The 16523-nt window shown below is 28.3% G+C and overlaps 2 protein-coding genes across 2 annotated transcripts; both read left to right on the top strand.

The window, feature by feature from the left end:
* Positions 1-42: 42 nt before the first annotated feature.
* Positions 43-702, top strand: INS49_014430 (uncharacterized protein; the record flags this gene model as incomplete). Its single annotated transcript, XM_043175121.1, has 2 exons — positions 43-55; positions 110-702. 2 exons carry the CDS (start codon positions 43-45, stop codon positions 700-702), a joined length of 606 nt encoding a protein of 201 aa, XP_043020078.1.
* A 747-nt stretch (positions 703-1449) lies between these two features.
* On the top strand, positions 1450-4364 carry INS49_014431 (uncharacterized protein; the record flags this gene model as incomplete). The annotated part of the gene is made up of 2 exons (XM_043175122.1): positions 1450-2071; positions 2401-4364. 2 exons carry the CDS (start codon positions 1450-1452, stop codon positions 4362-4364), a joined length of 2586 nt encoding a protein of 861 aa, XP_043020079.1.
* Between the last annotated feature and the right edge of the window lie 12159 nt (positions 4365-16523).

A 16523-nucleotide genomic window follows, 5' to 3' on the forward strand; every position in this document is an offset into this window, starting at 1 on the left:
TCCAGTTTCAAAGCAGCACACCAAACGAGACTGCTCGTCAAGATGCACGACAACCGTAAGTGGACAGCCTCATCACTCACTCGTCTTAGCACTCACTTATCTATTCCAGGAACCCACCCGCTCCTGGCCCAAGTGCCTCTGACAGTATCCCCTTTCACCAACCTGCCCACATCCATCACCCTCCCCTACACGTACAAGGCCATGCCATCTACGCTACCCCCCTCGGCCACGGGAGTCACATCCGCCACCGATCCAGAGTCAAGCGACAAGCCCCGCTACGTCGTCTCGCAGTCCGGGCACGCTGCTCACCCAGACGACATCATTGCCAGTTGTCGGGCCCTGCAGGCACATCTCACCAAACTGCAGGGCGACGCGGAGCAGGAACTCCGAGAGCTCGACGACAGGATCAAGGCGAGGGAACTGGCGGAGAAGCGGAGGGTCGCTCCCGGCTGGCTGGATAGCGATGCGAGACTACTGGAGCCGGAGAGGACGGGTGGCAACGGTGGCAACGGGGAGGGTGCTATGGATCTCATGACGGGGGACGTTGCCGGTGGCAGTGCGAGTGACCAGCTGAGAGGGATGAGCCTGGCTGCGCAGCAGGGCCACGCGGGGCCAGATGGGCTGAGCGAGATGGCTGCGCCGGACGATCAGGGAGCCCAGCTGGACAGGGCTTTCGGCAGCTTGCCTCTGCGGCCAAAATGAGCTGGCGTGAGCGTAGGACGCATTGGGCGAGGGTCTCAGGCCAACTGTCTACAAATTGTTGCATTTCCTTTCATTACTTAGACAAGCCTTGCCATTTCTCTGTTCATTTCACATAGACCGTTGGTCAGGCCGAGCCAAGACTGACTGCAACACCACTCGCTAGGAGGATGACGGGGAGTAAGAGGCTTACCACAGACCGGGAAGTAAAAGGTGGTCGCTGAACAATTTCACGATGAGAAAGGCATTCGCATTCATGGATTGGATGCTCCACGTTTTTATCCCTCTTGTAGGGATCACGAGGCTTGTTAATGAGTTCCACACGGCTGCCTGGGTTATTGTTGAAGATGCGAATGAAGCACTGGATTCCAGAAAACAATTAATGACTTGTCTACTGACGTGCAAGAATCTCAAGGCTTGTAGGAAAGGATTCGTAGGTGAGTGGAGGGCGGTGCTCAATTGCGCGTTGGTTGTTTAGGCAGGCAAACGACCATGCGTCACAACGGTTCAGTGGCTGGGCCACAACCACCACTTTCAAGGCGATCGTGGCATGCGCCGTGTGGATAATTCACAGGCTGCTTTCATTTCTTCTTTCCTTGCACCTATGGCACATCTGAGTTTCGTACCCATGCTTACGAGGCTGAGCCAGGCCAGTATATATTAGTGGCAGACCCCTGGCCTCAAACAACACCAACTACCTATACCTACCGATTCTGTTTTCCAGCTCAATTTCCCACAAATTCCACGAATATGGACCTGCCGCCGTCCCCTCCTCAGCGAATCGTCCGAGTTGCGGCCCGGCTGGCCGACTTGCCTGTGGAGCTTGTCGAGCCCGTTCTCAAGGATCTCAGCCTCCATCGTGTTCTCCAGCTCGCCACCACGCCCTCGGCCACTCCGTCCGAGTCGCGGCTGAGGGGCATTATCGAGAAGAGTCTGTCCTGGAGGACCGTCTTTTATACCGGCAACGACCAGCCGCAGCGCATCTGGAGGTCGCTCAGCCAGCTCGCATGGGCCTGGAACCGTCAGAATGTCCAGCAAGTAGCTTTTCTCAACCACTCCAGGCTGAGTCTCTCTCCTGGTGAGCTTGTGCGTGCCTGTGGGTCGGAATTTGGTCTTTCAGTGGTCAGAGACCTGGAGAAAACCTTCATGCAGGGTTTCGCACAGCTCTTGCGGATCCCTGGTCAGCACCCTGGTCTGCACGATGGGCGTGCTTTGGGTCTGACAACGGCGCTTTTGGATGGCATTTGTCGTTCCATTCCGGTCGACGTTTTGACATCGATCGACGCCCACAACCTCGGGGAGCTTCCCGATGCTTCCTTACTGCAAGATGGTTCCTCTGGCAAACACACATATACCTCCTCAACACTACATGGTACGCCGGGGCTTGGGACGCAGCGCAGCTTCAGGCCTTCCTACCATTTTTCATACGCGCATTTGATAGACTCAATGAAGTCAAGTCCGAGCAGCTTCTGCGGCTGGCTGCACTTTACGATAATTATCCCGCCTGGCTGAAGGTCCCTCTTGGACCTCAAGAGCCAGCCCCGAGAGACAATCTGCGGCATATCAGCGAGAGTCTACGAAACGACGCCCGTCGGGTTCGTTCTAAAATGCCCCTATGTCGCCAAGTTCGCAGCACTAGCAGAGCCATGGATTGGTACCGTTTCCGCTTCACGCATCCAACCCTGATACCCACGGATAAAGCACTGCAGCTCTTTACTATGGGCAAGTCTTCGCCGTTTCCGTCATATCTACTCCATGATGCAAGACGGGCGGTGGAGTGTTTGTGGTACGTGTACGGGCATGACGGGAAGATGGGCGATGAGGTTCGATGCGCCCGAGACAGGAAGACAATGCAAGTACGCCACGCCACACACAACAAGGACAGACGCGCCGACGCAAGCCCCGTGGCAGAACTGGACCGGTTGGAGTCTTTTCTGAAGTGCGTCAGATGGGCCTATGCCCCTTATCGACGAAATGCTCCCAAGCTTCTGCTGGAGCCCGCTGACTACCGCCGATACATCGAGGCCGAGGACCCGAAGGTTATCGGCAAGCAACTTTTGGCGGACTTCGGAATTTCAAAAAACGATTCGTGCATCAGAACCGTCTTCCCCAGCTTGACCGCGCTATACATGCCATCCTATTCGTCGACGCGAACGCGTGAAGTAGCTTCATACATATGGCCCGAAATGGTGGACGAGGAACTCAGGAAGATCTACTGGGAAGACGCGGTTCACAAGCTCAAGCTTCATCTCGCGAAAGCACCACAGGTGGCAGAACATGAGGACGGCAATGTCTTAGCATGTGACGCTTCGCTTGGTCAGGACGGGCTTGATGAAGCTACCGAGAAGTACGTCGCAGCTACCGCGTTGAACAAGCCCAAGACTGGGGTGCAGAAGACCTGCTACATCTGCCGTCTGCGAATCCACAAGCCGCACAAGATTTTCTCGGCAATGTGTGAGCCCTGTGGCGAGTTCAACCTCGCAGGCTCTAGCGCCTCCTTGCCTCATAACCTGAGGCTTGAGGGCAGGACAGCTCTCGTCACGGGAGCTCGGGTGAATTTGGGATTCCATGTCGTCCTGCGCCTTCTTCACTGCGGCGCCTCTGTCATCGCCTCGACAAGGTATCCCAGGGACGCAGTTGCGCGATATCAGGAACAGCCGGATTCCGCGGACTGGATGGGTCGTCTGAGGGTGGTGGGAGCTAACTTTCGCACTGCCAATGACGCATTTGCGTTGGTTGGTCAAACGAGATCCATTCTTAAGGAATGGGGAAGGGGCCTGGACATCCTCATCAATAATGCTGCGCAGACATTGACCGACAGCGTGGAGACGGAAGAGGCAGCAGTCACGCGTGAGACTGCTCTAAAAGGCAGAGTGATGCCTATGCTAGCTGAGGGCAGTTATGAAGCAAGGGTCTGGCGTGGTGCGTCGCCAAACAACGTGCTGAAAGATGCCGTCCGCGAGGAAAACATTCAAGCCAAAGCCAAGAGCCCCACTGGGGCATTTCCTGCAAAAGAGGCGACTTCAGAAACGTTCGGCCTCGAAGATTTGACTCTAGGGCAGAAATCCGGGGGAGAGGAAGGGGTCGGAACTGGAGAAATCATCAAACGACCAGAGCCGTCTTCATGGGTGCAGGCACTGTCAGACATCCCATACGAGGATGTGATAACCGCGCATAGTATCAACACTTTTGTGCCACTCATCCTCATCCGAGAGCTCCTGCCGATCATTGGCCACCGAAAACATGACGACCCTGAGCAGCCAAACACTGGCCACGTCGTCAATGTATCCTCTCGCGAGGGCATTTTCGAAGCTAGCCCTAAGCACGGGGCCAAGAAAGGCAAACACGTCCATACCAACATGTCGAAGGCTGGTCTGAACATGATAACGGAGACGGAAGCATCCACCGCATGGCAGAAGTACAGAGTCTGCATGAACACGGTCGACCCTGGATACATGAGTGCGGCACCTGAATACGAGAAAGCCTACGGCGGCGAGAGGCCGCTTGGCTGGGAGGATGGAGCAGGAAGGGTCCTGTGGCCGATTGCTATGGGCGAGGGTAGCAATGGAGGTGAGAGGGAGAAGAACAGGATGGGGCCTATTTGGGGCCGTTTCTTAAAGCACTACGGTGCTGTCCGAGTCGACACGCGGCTGGGACGCGGCTGAAAAGGGGTTCACCCGGTGTTCGGAGCAGGGATAGGAGGTTTTGTTGGACATCAAGCGATGGATGTAGCATGTTGTACATTTTGCCTATGGACTTAATTCATAAAAAAAGTCCACATCTGTGAATACCTCATGAGGAGTGCCATTGGTTTTGTGAGAAAGGATCACAGTACTCCCGTGTCTAATATTGTATGTATAGATATGGCCTGCTTGTTTCGACTATTATCTTGATGACAGCGTCGCGAGAGGTTGGAATAACCCCAGACTTGGCTCTCAAGATAAGGACGGGTGATAAAATGTAAGCAGATTTAGTGATCTGAACGTCTGGTTCAAGTGCAAGAGCGTCATGCGTGACGGCTGGTATGCATGGCTGTCGAAGAGTCAACACATCCTGCCCATGTATGTGGTATTAGAACACACTTGTCACAGACATATAGAGATGCAAGTGATGAAGCAATGAAGCAAATGATAGTTAATTGTGGTTGTTAAGGAGAGAAATCTCCCCGCTATTAAACGCTTAGAAGGAGCCTATTTATAGGTTAGCGCTAGCGTATGGGCATATAACCCTCGTACCTTTTAATACACCCCTTATCGTAAGTATCATTGCCTTAATGATAATAAGAAATATTTCGTTTTAATAGTTAAAAATATAATTTAAATATTCCGCTATAATTTATATTAAGATTACTATATAAATATTATTTAATATTTATATATTCTACTTATATTATTTTTAGTTAATTATTTAAATGCCCTTTTAATAATATAAATTTTATATTTATCTTAATTTTAATTTTATATAAGCCTTTTTAAGGATAGGGCGAGGTAATGCTTTTATGTAAATATTAGCGAGATTATCTTTAAATGCAATGTAATAAATATTATATATTTCTTTAATTTCTTTATAAATAAAGTAATAGTAAATAGTAATATATTTTAATTAAGCGTTAACTTTATGATTTTAAACAAGGTTTAATGCTAGTTAATTATTAATATATAAAATAAGTAGATATTTAATGTGCTTAATGTTTAAATCTTTTAGTATTTAAATTATTTAATAAAGATATAATAATGCTAATAAATATGCTATATATTTTGCCTTATAAGTGGATTTTATAATAATAAATTAACGCTTTAATAATTAAGTAATTAAGCTGCTATTAAGGAGTTATATATATTTATTAAATGCTTTTAAATTATTTAAATTAGTATTATAAGAGGCGTTAATATATATATTAAGTATAATAAATTAAAATAATAATATTTATTTTAAAAATTATAAGGTATAGTTTAATATATGCTAAATATATTAAAGTACTTCCTTTATAATGCTTAAATAATAAATTATAGGTTTTATATTAAATATTAAGAGTATTATATATAGAAACGTAAAATTAAGTTTTATTTTAATAATAAGAAAATTAATAAATTTAATAAATAATTAATATATTATTGCATTTATTATAACGTTATTAGGTTCCTTTTATTATGAAAATGAATTTAAATCCATAGGAGTTTATTTTTAATTATAATTAAATATATTAAAGCGTTTTAAAATCCGTTAAGCATATTCCTTTTGGGAAATGCAAATTTTATTATTAATTTATATAATTTTTAATTTAAGTAGGTATTTATAAAGATTAAAATCCTTGTATTTAAAATATTATATAAGCTTAGTATAAAATTTATTAACTTAAGAGGGACTCTTAATAATAAGAATATTATTAATATAAATAGTAATAATAATTTAATCTTTAATGAAAATATAAGGATTAAATATTATTTTTATTAAATATTTAATTAATTCCTTTTTAAAAGTATTAAATTATTTACAGCTTAATTATTTAAATTTATATAAGGCATTAAGAAGTTTTAAAATAACTTATTAATTATTAAATAATATTTAATACCCTTGCGGTAATTATATATAAACGTTATATTTTAAATAGCTATATAAGTATGCCGTTTTAATATTAAATTATTAAAGCTACTAGCTTATTATAGCGGTAATGGCAATAATTAGTTTTAAACTATCATAGCGTGCTATAGGGCTATAAATATTATTATAATTTATATTATAAACTTGCATAGTGAAAACAAGCCACCCAAACAATAGGGAATAGGTTTTGCTAAACCCTCTTAAGGGTAACTTAAGGAAGAGCTTTAATGTGATAAAGAGGGAAGATAGGAATAAAAAGGAATTAAAGAAAGAGAAAAGATAAATATTTTAAAAATTCTTAAAAATAAGAAAAGCTTAATTAAAGCACTAAATATATATAAAAAGAAAAGAGTTAATTTCTTAAAAGAATATTTAAAATAAACATAAAAGCTAGCTTTTTATAGCTAGCTGAAATTTAATATAATATTATTTCTTATATAATTCCTTATACTTATTAATATACCCCTCTTTAAGTACTTTATAATAAGTATTACAAAAACCGTTAAAATAAAACTTTATTATCTTTAATTAAGCTTATAAATTTTAAAATTTATTTCGCTTTAATCTTAATTATTATTATTATTTTTAATTCCTTACTTACTTATTTTATTATAACTTTTACTTTTTTATAAAAGCTTTAAATATTTTTAAAATTTACTTAATAATATATTTATTAATTATATCTTTTTAATTATTAAAGTTTACTTTAATAATTAGCATTAATATAATTATTAAAAATTTAAATACCTTTATAAAATAAAAAGTAAATTTATTCTTTTTTTTAATTATTATATTAAGTATAATATGCTAGCTTTGCTAACTTTTGCTTTTATTTCTTATAAAGCTTCTGCTTTTACTTTTACTTTTTATAACACTTTTACTTTTAATATTTATGCCTTATATTTAATTACTTAGCTAGCTTACTTATAAGCCTTTTAAATCATCCTTAAGCAAACTTTATTATTATTTTAATTATTTTAAATTAATTAATATACTTTAAGTTTTATTTATATTTATTATTAAAATAAGCAAGTAAGAAAGATTTTTATATATATTAAGGTAAGCATTTCTTGCTAGCTTTAAAATATCTTATAGCATAATGCTTAAGCTAAAGGCTTATTTAATTAAAGTTATATTTAGCTAATTTTAAGCTATTTAAAAATTTATGCCTTATTATATATTAAATATTTAAAATTAAGTTATTAAATTAATTTATATTAAAGGTATTATTTCCCTTATGCCCTTTTTATAATTAATAGCAATCTTAGCATATTACAATTTAAATAGCTATTACTAAATAATATTCCTTTATAATAAAAGCTTACTTCTTGCTTTAATTACTTTTATGCCGTTAATCTTAATAAAGGGAATTAATATAAATATTTAAATGGCTTTATTAATTCTATTAAGCTTTAATTAAATAATAAATATTTAAATAATAATGCTAATAATAGCTTTAAGTATTTTATAATATATAATTTTAATTAAAAAAGCCTTAGCCTAATTTTATACCTTTTAATTATTTTTTTTTAATTCTCCTTAAAGTAATTTTTAATAAACTTAGTAATATACCATTTATAAAACACTTTATTAATTTATCTTAATCTTAATGCAAACTCTTTGCTAAAATCTTATATTTTATTTTTTAAGGCAGCCATTAAATATTTATAAATAAGCACTTTAGCATCCTTATTTATCTTACTCTTTTTATTTCTTAATATAAGATTATTTTATAGCAAGCAATAATTTTCTATCTTATTAAAAATTGCTATTATTTAATAATTAAGTATATAAATAAGTATAATAATAAATTTATAATCCTTTATTAATTTATATTATTAATATTTTTTAAGTAAGATATAATTATAATGCAAAGGTTTTTTAAGCAAAAATATAATATTTTAAAAATTAAAAAGCTGCTAAGTTATAAGGGCCATAATATACTAAGTTCTTAATTCTTTGCATTTATAAAGTATCCCTTTTATATTAAAGAAATTAAAGATAAGGAAGGCTTAATATTATTTCATTAAATTTATTAACTTAATTAGTTTTCTTAGCTTAAGGTAAAGGTTAATACTTAAAAAATATTCTTGCATTATCTTTATAAACTTATTATTAAATGCTATTTATTTTATATTAAAGAATAATAGCTAATTAAGAGTTTAGGATTGTTAAATATTATTTAAGTAAACTTTATTTATAATAATTCTTATTTTAAAGGGATTTTTAAAAAAGTTAATATTTACTTCTTAAGTAAAGTTTTATTAATTTTAAATATTTATAATATTTAAAAATTATAATACTTTGCTAAATAAATCTTTAAAGTTATTAAAGTAAGGAAGTTTTAAAATTATTAACATTAAATTATTCTTTCTTAAATTAATAGGCTTAATTATTAAAATTAAGGCATTAAGGTCTTAAGGTATTTTATAATATAAGAGTAATTAAAAGTATTTTTTTATTTTACCTTTTTAATTAAAAGATATCTTAGCTTTTAATTATAAAGAAAGAAGGTAAAGAAAATAAGTAGTAAAGTAAAAAGTAAGTAATAAAAGTTAAGTAATAAAAAAGGAAAGTATAATAATAAAAAAAGCTTTATACTTTTAAGAATTATTATATAAGTAATTAAAATAAAAAAGGTTGGAAATAAAAAAGAAATATAATTAATATTTAATTATAGCTTAAGGCAGCTTTTATAAATAATTATTGCTTATTCCTAAATAAAAATTAAATAAGGGAAAAAATTAATATATTAAAAGCATATTATTATTAAAATAACTAAATAATAGTTAACCTTTAATCTTTAATTAATAATAATATAAAGGTAAGAAGAAAAAGAAGAAGAAAGAGAAAAGAAAAGGGCTTAGCTGTAAATAAATAAATATAGTAATATATATAAGCTAAAGTAATAAAAGCTAATAACTTACTACCCTTAAGTTAAATAATTGCATTAATTAAAAAAAAGAAATAATAAGAAGGCATATAAGTTATTATTAAAAGCTATTAATTTATTATTTTATTAATAATTAAAGTAAAAAGGTATATAATTTCCTATTTTTCTTAAATAATAGCTAATTATAAAGTACTCTCCTTTTAATTTATAAGTTTATTAAGCATAAATTAAAATAAATTACTTAATTAAAATTTCTTTATAACAAAAAGATAAATAATTTCTTTATAAGTAAGGAATTAAAGGTAAGTAACTTCTTCTTAATAATAAACTAATCTTAATTAAAAGTAAAGTAATAAATTACTTCTTTTAATAATAAGGTAGCTTATTATTAGCATTACCTGTTTTTTTTTATTATAGCAACTTTATATATATAAATTTCCTTTCCTCCCTTAAGTTTTTTCTTCTTCCTTTTTTTTTTTAATATTTTCTTAACTTTAATTAGCTTTTAAGTTAAGTTAAAATTAAAGTAAAATATTATAATTTTCTTATCTTTAAATATCTTTTTATAATAATATTTTTATTATTAAACCCTCCTTAATTAAAATTAAGGAATTTAATGCAAGAGGATTCCCCTTTCCCTTTTTAAGCTATTTATTATAACCTATAAGCTAAGCAAGTTTTAATTAAGGGCATTTATACCTCCTTTAAGCTAAAAGGCATCCTTAATAAAAGTTAATTTATTAAAACTATCCTTTATAATACTTTTATAAAAGGTATTTATATATATAAAATTATTAATATTAAATAAAATTAATACCTTATTTAGCAATTTATTAATCCTACCTTTAAAAAGGTAGTTAAGGAATTATTTAATGGATTTCTTAATAAGCTATAAAAAGAATAATTTTTAAATAATATTAAGAATTTAATTAAAAGCTATATAAATATTATTATCATTAAGGAAAGTAATAAAGCTCTTTATAAAAAGTATATAATAGCAATATATAATTACTTTAATTATTATTATTAAATAGCTTTACTTATAGCTTTTTATAACTATTAAAATACTTTCCCTTGCAAGTATTACCTAAAGCATATAAATTATAACTTTTCCTTAATTATAAATGGGAATATCCTTATTATAATTCCCTTCTTTAATTATTGCTCCTTATATAATTTTTATAATAACGCTTATATTAATTATATTTATTATATTAAGGGATTTAATTATATCTTTAATAAATATAGTAATATAAAGGAGGTATAAGAGGTTATAATAGCTAAGTAGGTAAAGTTTAAAGGTATGCCTAGCTTTATAATTACTATTAGCAAGATAATATAACTTAAAGGAATAATTAGCTTTAACATTATTTAAAATAAGGAGATTAGCATTATTTAAGGTTAATAATTATAACTTTATAATGCAAAATTCTCATTATATTAATTATAAAAGTAAGCTTTTAGCAAGGTATAAATAGTAATTAAGATAAAAGAAAAAAGGGAAAAGTAAATTAAGTTATTAAAAAAAAAGAAAGTTTTTAATCTTAGTAAAAAAATAATAAATAAGTATATAATAAATTTTGCAATGCGTTTTTTAAAAATATAATATTTTATATTTAAACTTAAGGCTAAATTTAATTAGGTAAATAAATGCATGTAAAAAAAAAAAAAAAAAAAAAAATTCCATATTATAATGAATGTGTGTGTATATATATGCAAGAAAAGATAAACCCCCCCCTTAAATAAATACCTAAGCTAAGATTTAAAAGTATTGCTAAGCTAATTATATTAAAAATATTAAGAGTTATTTAATTAAAGCAAAGGAATGTTAATAAACCATAAAGGCTTATTTCTTAAGTTCCTTTATTTTATATATAAGCATATTATAAATCCAGCATTTTAAATATTAAAGTTTAAAGAATTTAATAAGTTTAAGGTTATAAATAATTAATATGCTTAAATAGTAAATAAAGATATATTTAATTAATCTTAATAATAATTAAAGTTAAGGTTATTTAAGATAAGGTTAAATAAATTAAAATCCATTAAAATATTTAAAAAGGAGTTATTATTTATAATACTTATAAAGTTAGTTTCCTAAAGTAAATAAGGTTTAAGTTCCTATATCTTAAAATAATTAATAAATCTTTTTAATTATTTTAATGAAAATATGCTTAAAAGGTAAATATTATTAAGTATTTAAAGTTTATAAATGTTATTATAATAAATTTTATAAATAATAAAAGGATTAAACTAATAATAGGTTAGTTTTTAAAATAAGAAATAATTAGCTTTCCTTTGCTTATTAATAAGTAAAATTAAATTATCCTTTTTTAAAGGAATAAATTAAGGGAAACTATAATATATATCTTATTATATAGCTTTCTTTTTATAGTTTAAAATTAATTTAATTACTGCCTTTATATTTTATAAAAGATTAAGAAGTAATTAAAGCTAGGAATTAAAAGCATTTTAAGTAAATATATTTAAAGTTTAAATTTAAATACGCTATATAAGAATAATAGTCTTAATTAAAATGATTGGTTTAAAGCTATAAAAAAGATAAAAAGAATTCTTTTTATAAGATTTCTTAAATAAAGTTTAATTAGCAAAAAGGGCATAGGGTAAGATTTATACTTAGCCTTTAATCCCTTTATTAAGCATTTTCTTAATAATAATAATAATGGTAAAGTATTTATATTTAATAATATTATTAGCATAAGGGTTATATGTTAAAATTATAATTTTCTTAATTTTAATTATTAAGAAATATTAAGTAAATTAACCTATATTCTCTTATCCCCTATTTATTATTACCTTTATTAAAAGCCCTTATTTAAGAAGGAATTTTTAAATAAAGAACTTTTTAATTCTTTTTAAGTTAGCTATTTTAAAAGGCATAGCTTTAACTTATTTTATTAAGTTATATTATCCTTTAATTAACTTATTATATTCTTAATTAAAAGGTAAATATTAAATATTAATATAAATTTTAATAAATAATTAATTTAGCATAGTTAAAATAATTTCATTATTATAAATTTAGGTATTTTACTTATTATAATAAAGATAGCTAATAATAGCCTTTTTAATATTAGCATACATTCCTTTTTAATAATATATAACGTGGTTTACTAAGAAGTAGCGGATATTAGGAAGTGGCGGATTTTTGCAACTTTAGCTAACTTTAGCTAGCCATAGCACCTACCTAATATAAATAATTTAATTAAATTTAGCATTAATTAATACTAACTATTTTAATAACCTTATTTTTAATTAATTTAATTAATTTAAAGGGATTAATATAGTTGCATTTAAGTTTAAAATAATTAACTTTTAATAAGGGGAACTTATTTTAATATAAATCACATCCTAGTTTTTCATATTAATCTTGCTTTAATCCGCCTAATTAAATATTTAATACATTAAAAATTAATAACCATTAATATATTCTTTATTTAAAGAAAATAAAATCTTTTTAGCTATATAAATAATTAAAAACTTAAAGAAAAATAATGCAAAATTTATGCCTATAATTTAAGCTATTAGCATCTTTAACATCCCTAAAACTACACTATGCCGTAAAATAAACCAATAATATTTATATAAAGAAATTATGCATTAATAAGCATAAACTTAACCAAATTAAAGAGCAAATACTTATTTAATACATTATTAATTAAGATATTTAAGGATTTCTTTTGCAACTTTTTAATATAAAGGATATGGCTAACCTTTTGCTAGCATTATAAAATGCTAAACTTATTAATAAGTATTAAGCTTAATGCTTTATAAATTAATAACTTAGCCTTAAAATTAAGTTTAATTATCCCTATAACTATTAAAGGGCCTTTTATAAAAATTTAAAGATTATTAGGAATTAATTTAAACTACTTTGCAATATAATAGCTAAATACTGGATTATTAATAACAACCTTTATAACTTTAATAAGATTGGCTTTATAATAAGCATAATTACTATATTAATAATTATTATATATATTAATAAATATAAAAAGGCTAAATTAATTTAGCTTAATAATTAAAAATAAGTAATTGCTATTAAATGCATTAATATAAGCAAGTTATAAATTCTATCATTAATAATTATTTAAGGTACTTATTACCTTACTAGCTAAGCAATAAAGTTAGGTTTTTTAAATAATTAGGTTATTAAGCCTACTTTTAATAAATAAATAAATAATAAGATTAATTTAAAATAAATTCAGTATTTTAATAAGTATATTAAACTAAAGAAAAATGCTAATTATTAAATGTTAATTATAAATAGTTATAAAAGCTATATATTAGCTAAGTTTAATTAATATTACAAGGATAATAAGATTATTACTATTAGCATATCGCTACATTTATCTTATTTACTTTAGCTATTAAATATTGCATTATATTTATCTTTAAAGCGCATATATGGTGATTAAATTAACCTTTTTATTTAAGCCTTTATTAACTATATTACTAAGTTTAAGTTCTTTCTTATATTTAAGGCAGCTTATAATAAGACTTTTATAATAAAAAACATTAAGTTTATATTTAAAAAAGCTAAAATTTCCCCTTAAGACCTTAATTTTATAATTTCTAAGCTTAATATTTGCTTGCAAACTCTTATATAATCCCTTCCTATTTCCCTTTAAAAATAAAAGTCTTAAATATTATTAAATACTTAATAAATTATTTAGCAATTAAGTTTTATTAAGAGCAGGATCTCTACTTATTAAGAAAGCTTCCCTATATTAATTATAAACGTTATTAATTAATTAATAAAGAATGCATAAGTAATAATGCACTTACTTATTATAATAAGCAAGCAAATTCATATACTTTAAAAGGCTAATATAACGCTTATAAAATGCTAAAGGGCCAAAAGAACTTAAGTATAGCTTAAAGGAGTATTTACTATTAAGAAATCCCATGTTTTTATTTAAGAAAAATAAAAGGAAAAGCAATTAATTAATAAAATTAGTGATAATGCCAAGGAGTTGGTTTATAGCGGATTAATTAAAAGATAGTATGGTAATTATAATAAGATTAAATATAATGTAAGAATTTATAAAAAAGATAAAAAAGAATTTATTTAATTAAATTTTAACTATATTATAGCAAATCCAGCTTAGTTAGCATTAATTAATGTAAATATATAGGTATTAATAATTTATAATGAATCGACTTTTTAAGGGTATAATTAGCATTAAATGGTGCTAAATGCATATTTCCTATTAAAAGTTAATTAATTTAAATTAGCATTGCAACTATATTAACGCCTTTAAATTAATGAAATTAATTAAAAATAAGGGTTTAATTGCAATTGGCATTAATTGGTGCTAAATCTTATAAATCTTTTTGCACTGGGTAAGTGCTATGGCTGGCTGAAGTTAGCTAAAGTTATAAAAATCCGCCACTTCCTAATATTCGCCACTTCCTGGTAAACCACGTTAGCTTAAATCTAGAAATAAGTAATATCCCTTTTATAATGCTTAAAAGGAGCATAGTAATTTTTAATAATTTCCTATTTTTAATTAAAATTATTAATAACTTGCTATTATAGCAAATCCTTTTTAAGTTATTTTTAAAGAGTTTCTTTATAAATAAAGAAATAATAAGCCTTTTTATAAAAAAATAATTACTGCTATAGTATTAAGTTTTTAAAATAAGTTTTATAACGGAAATATTAAGCAATTTTAAGTAATTCTTTTAACTAAAAATAATTATTAAACAATAATGATTCTTAATTAAATAATTAAGGTTAAGATAATTAATTAAGAAAAGTATTATATTAATTCTTAATATCTTCTTTAAATTTATAGTTTACCTTATTTAATAACCTTAATAGCTTTTTAAAAAGTACGTTTATAATGGTATTCTTAAAACCTTTAATATAATAAATAGTAAAATTATACATCTTAATTATAGCTAGCCACCTTATAATATAGGCGCTTAGTATATTTAAGGTAAATCTTTTTAATTATTAAATTAAAATATTTAAATTTATCTTTAAGGTAAAGTAAATATTATAAATATAAAAGCATAAGCGCTTAATTATATATAAGATAGCTTTATATTCTTATTTTATTATATTATATAGCTTTTTAGCTTTTATTTAAGTATTATTCTTATATTAAATTAAGTATTATAATTTATCTTTAATTTATATAAGGTATGCACTTTATTTCTTAAAACTTATATTTATTATAAGAATAATTTTATTATTAAAATAATTAATATTAACTAAGTATAGCTTTAAAGTAATTATAGCTTTAAGAGTATTTATAACTTTTTAATAATTTAAAGTTTATTAATAAGGTATACCCTTTTTTAAAAAGTTAAATAATAGCTTAGTAATAATTTTATAAAAAGGCATTTATACTTTATAAAAGTTTAATAAACTTAAAAAGGATTTAAGCTTAATTATATTCTTATAAGTATTTTACTTATTAATTTTAATAATTTTCTTATTTAATGGAAATTAATTAAGTATTTTATAAATATAGCTAATAATATTAGTTTATTACTTATATTATTTTAATTTAATAGCATTAATTATTCTTTTAGCTAGCTTAAAATTATAAAGAATATTATTAAGATTCTTAATATGCTTAGTTATATATTTTTAAACCCTTAATAAGGTAAGTACTTTTTTATTTTTATAGTTTATTTCTAAACCCTTAATTATAATATTATTAAAAAAGGGTTTATATATTATAAAAATTAAGTTATAAAAGATTTAAACTATATATTATATAAATTAAGTAATAAAATTTATAGCTTTTATAAGTAAGCTATATTATTAAAATAATTTAATTAAAATAAAAAAGGTTATAATATTTTAGCTTTTCTTATTTAATTTAATTTAATTATATCCTAAAAAGAAGTTAAGAAGGAATAATATTTTATATATTATAAATTCCTTAATAAACTTATTTATTAATAATGGGATAAAGGCATCTTTAATTATAACTTTATTAGCTTTTAAGATATTATTAATAAGTTAATAATTAAAGTCCTTCTTTTTTATAAGAAATTATTAATTTCTATAGGTAGTATAAGATTTCTTAATAATTTCATTAGCTTATTAATCCTTAAGCATTTTAATAGCTATTTTCCTTAAGGCTTTTAAAAGCTAAATTATCTTTGCTTAATATATTTTATAAGGAATTATTTAAATAAATTATAGTGGCGCTATATTAATATTAATTTAAGCAATATAAGATTAATTTTATATTAAAGATTTCTCTTAATTAAAGAGCAAATAAGTAAATATTTCTTTTTTTTATTTTAAAAAGGAGTTATAATTTTTTTATAAAAAAGCATTTAG

This window comes from Diaporthe citri (assembly GCF_014595645.1).
Source record: "Diaporthe citri strain NFHF-8-4 chromosome Unknown scaffold_8, whole genome shotgun sequence".
Taxonomy (NCBI): domain Eukaryota; kingdom Fungi; phylum Ascomycota; class Sordariomycetes; order Diaporthales; family Diaporthaceae; genus Diaporthe; species Diaporthe citri.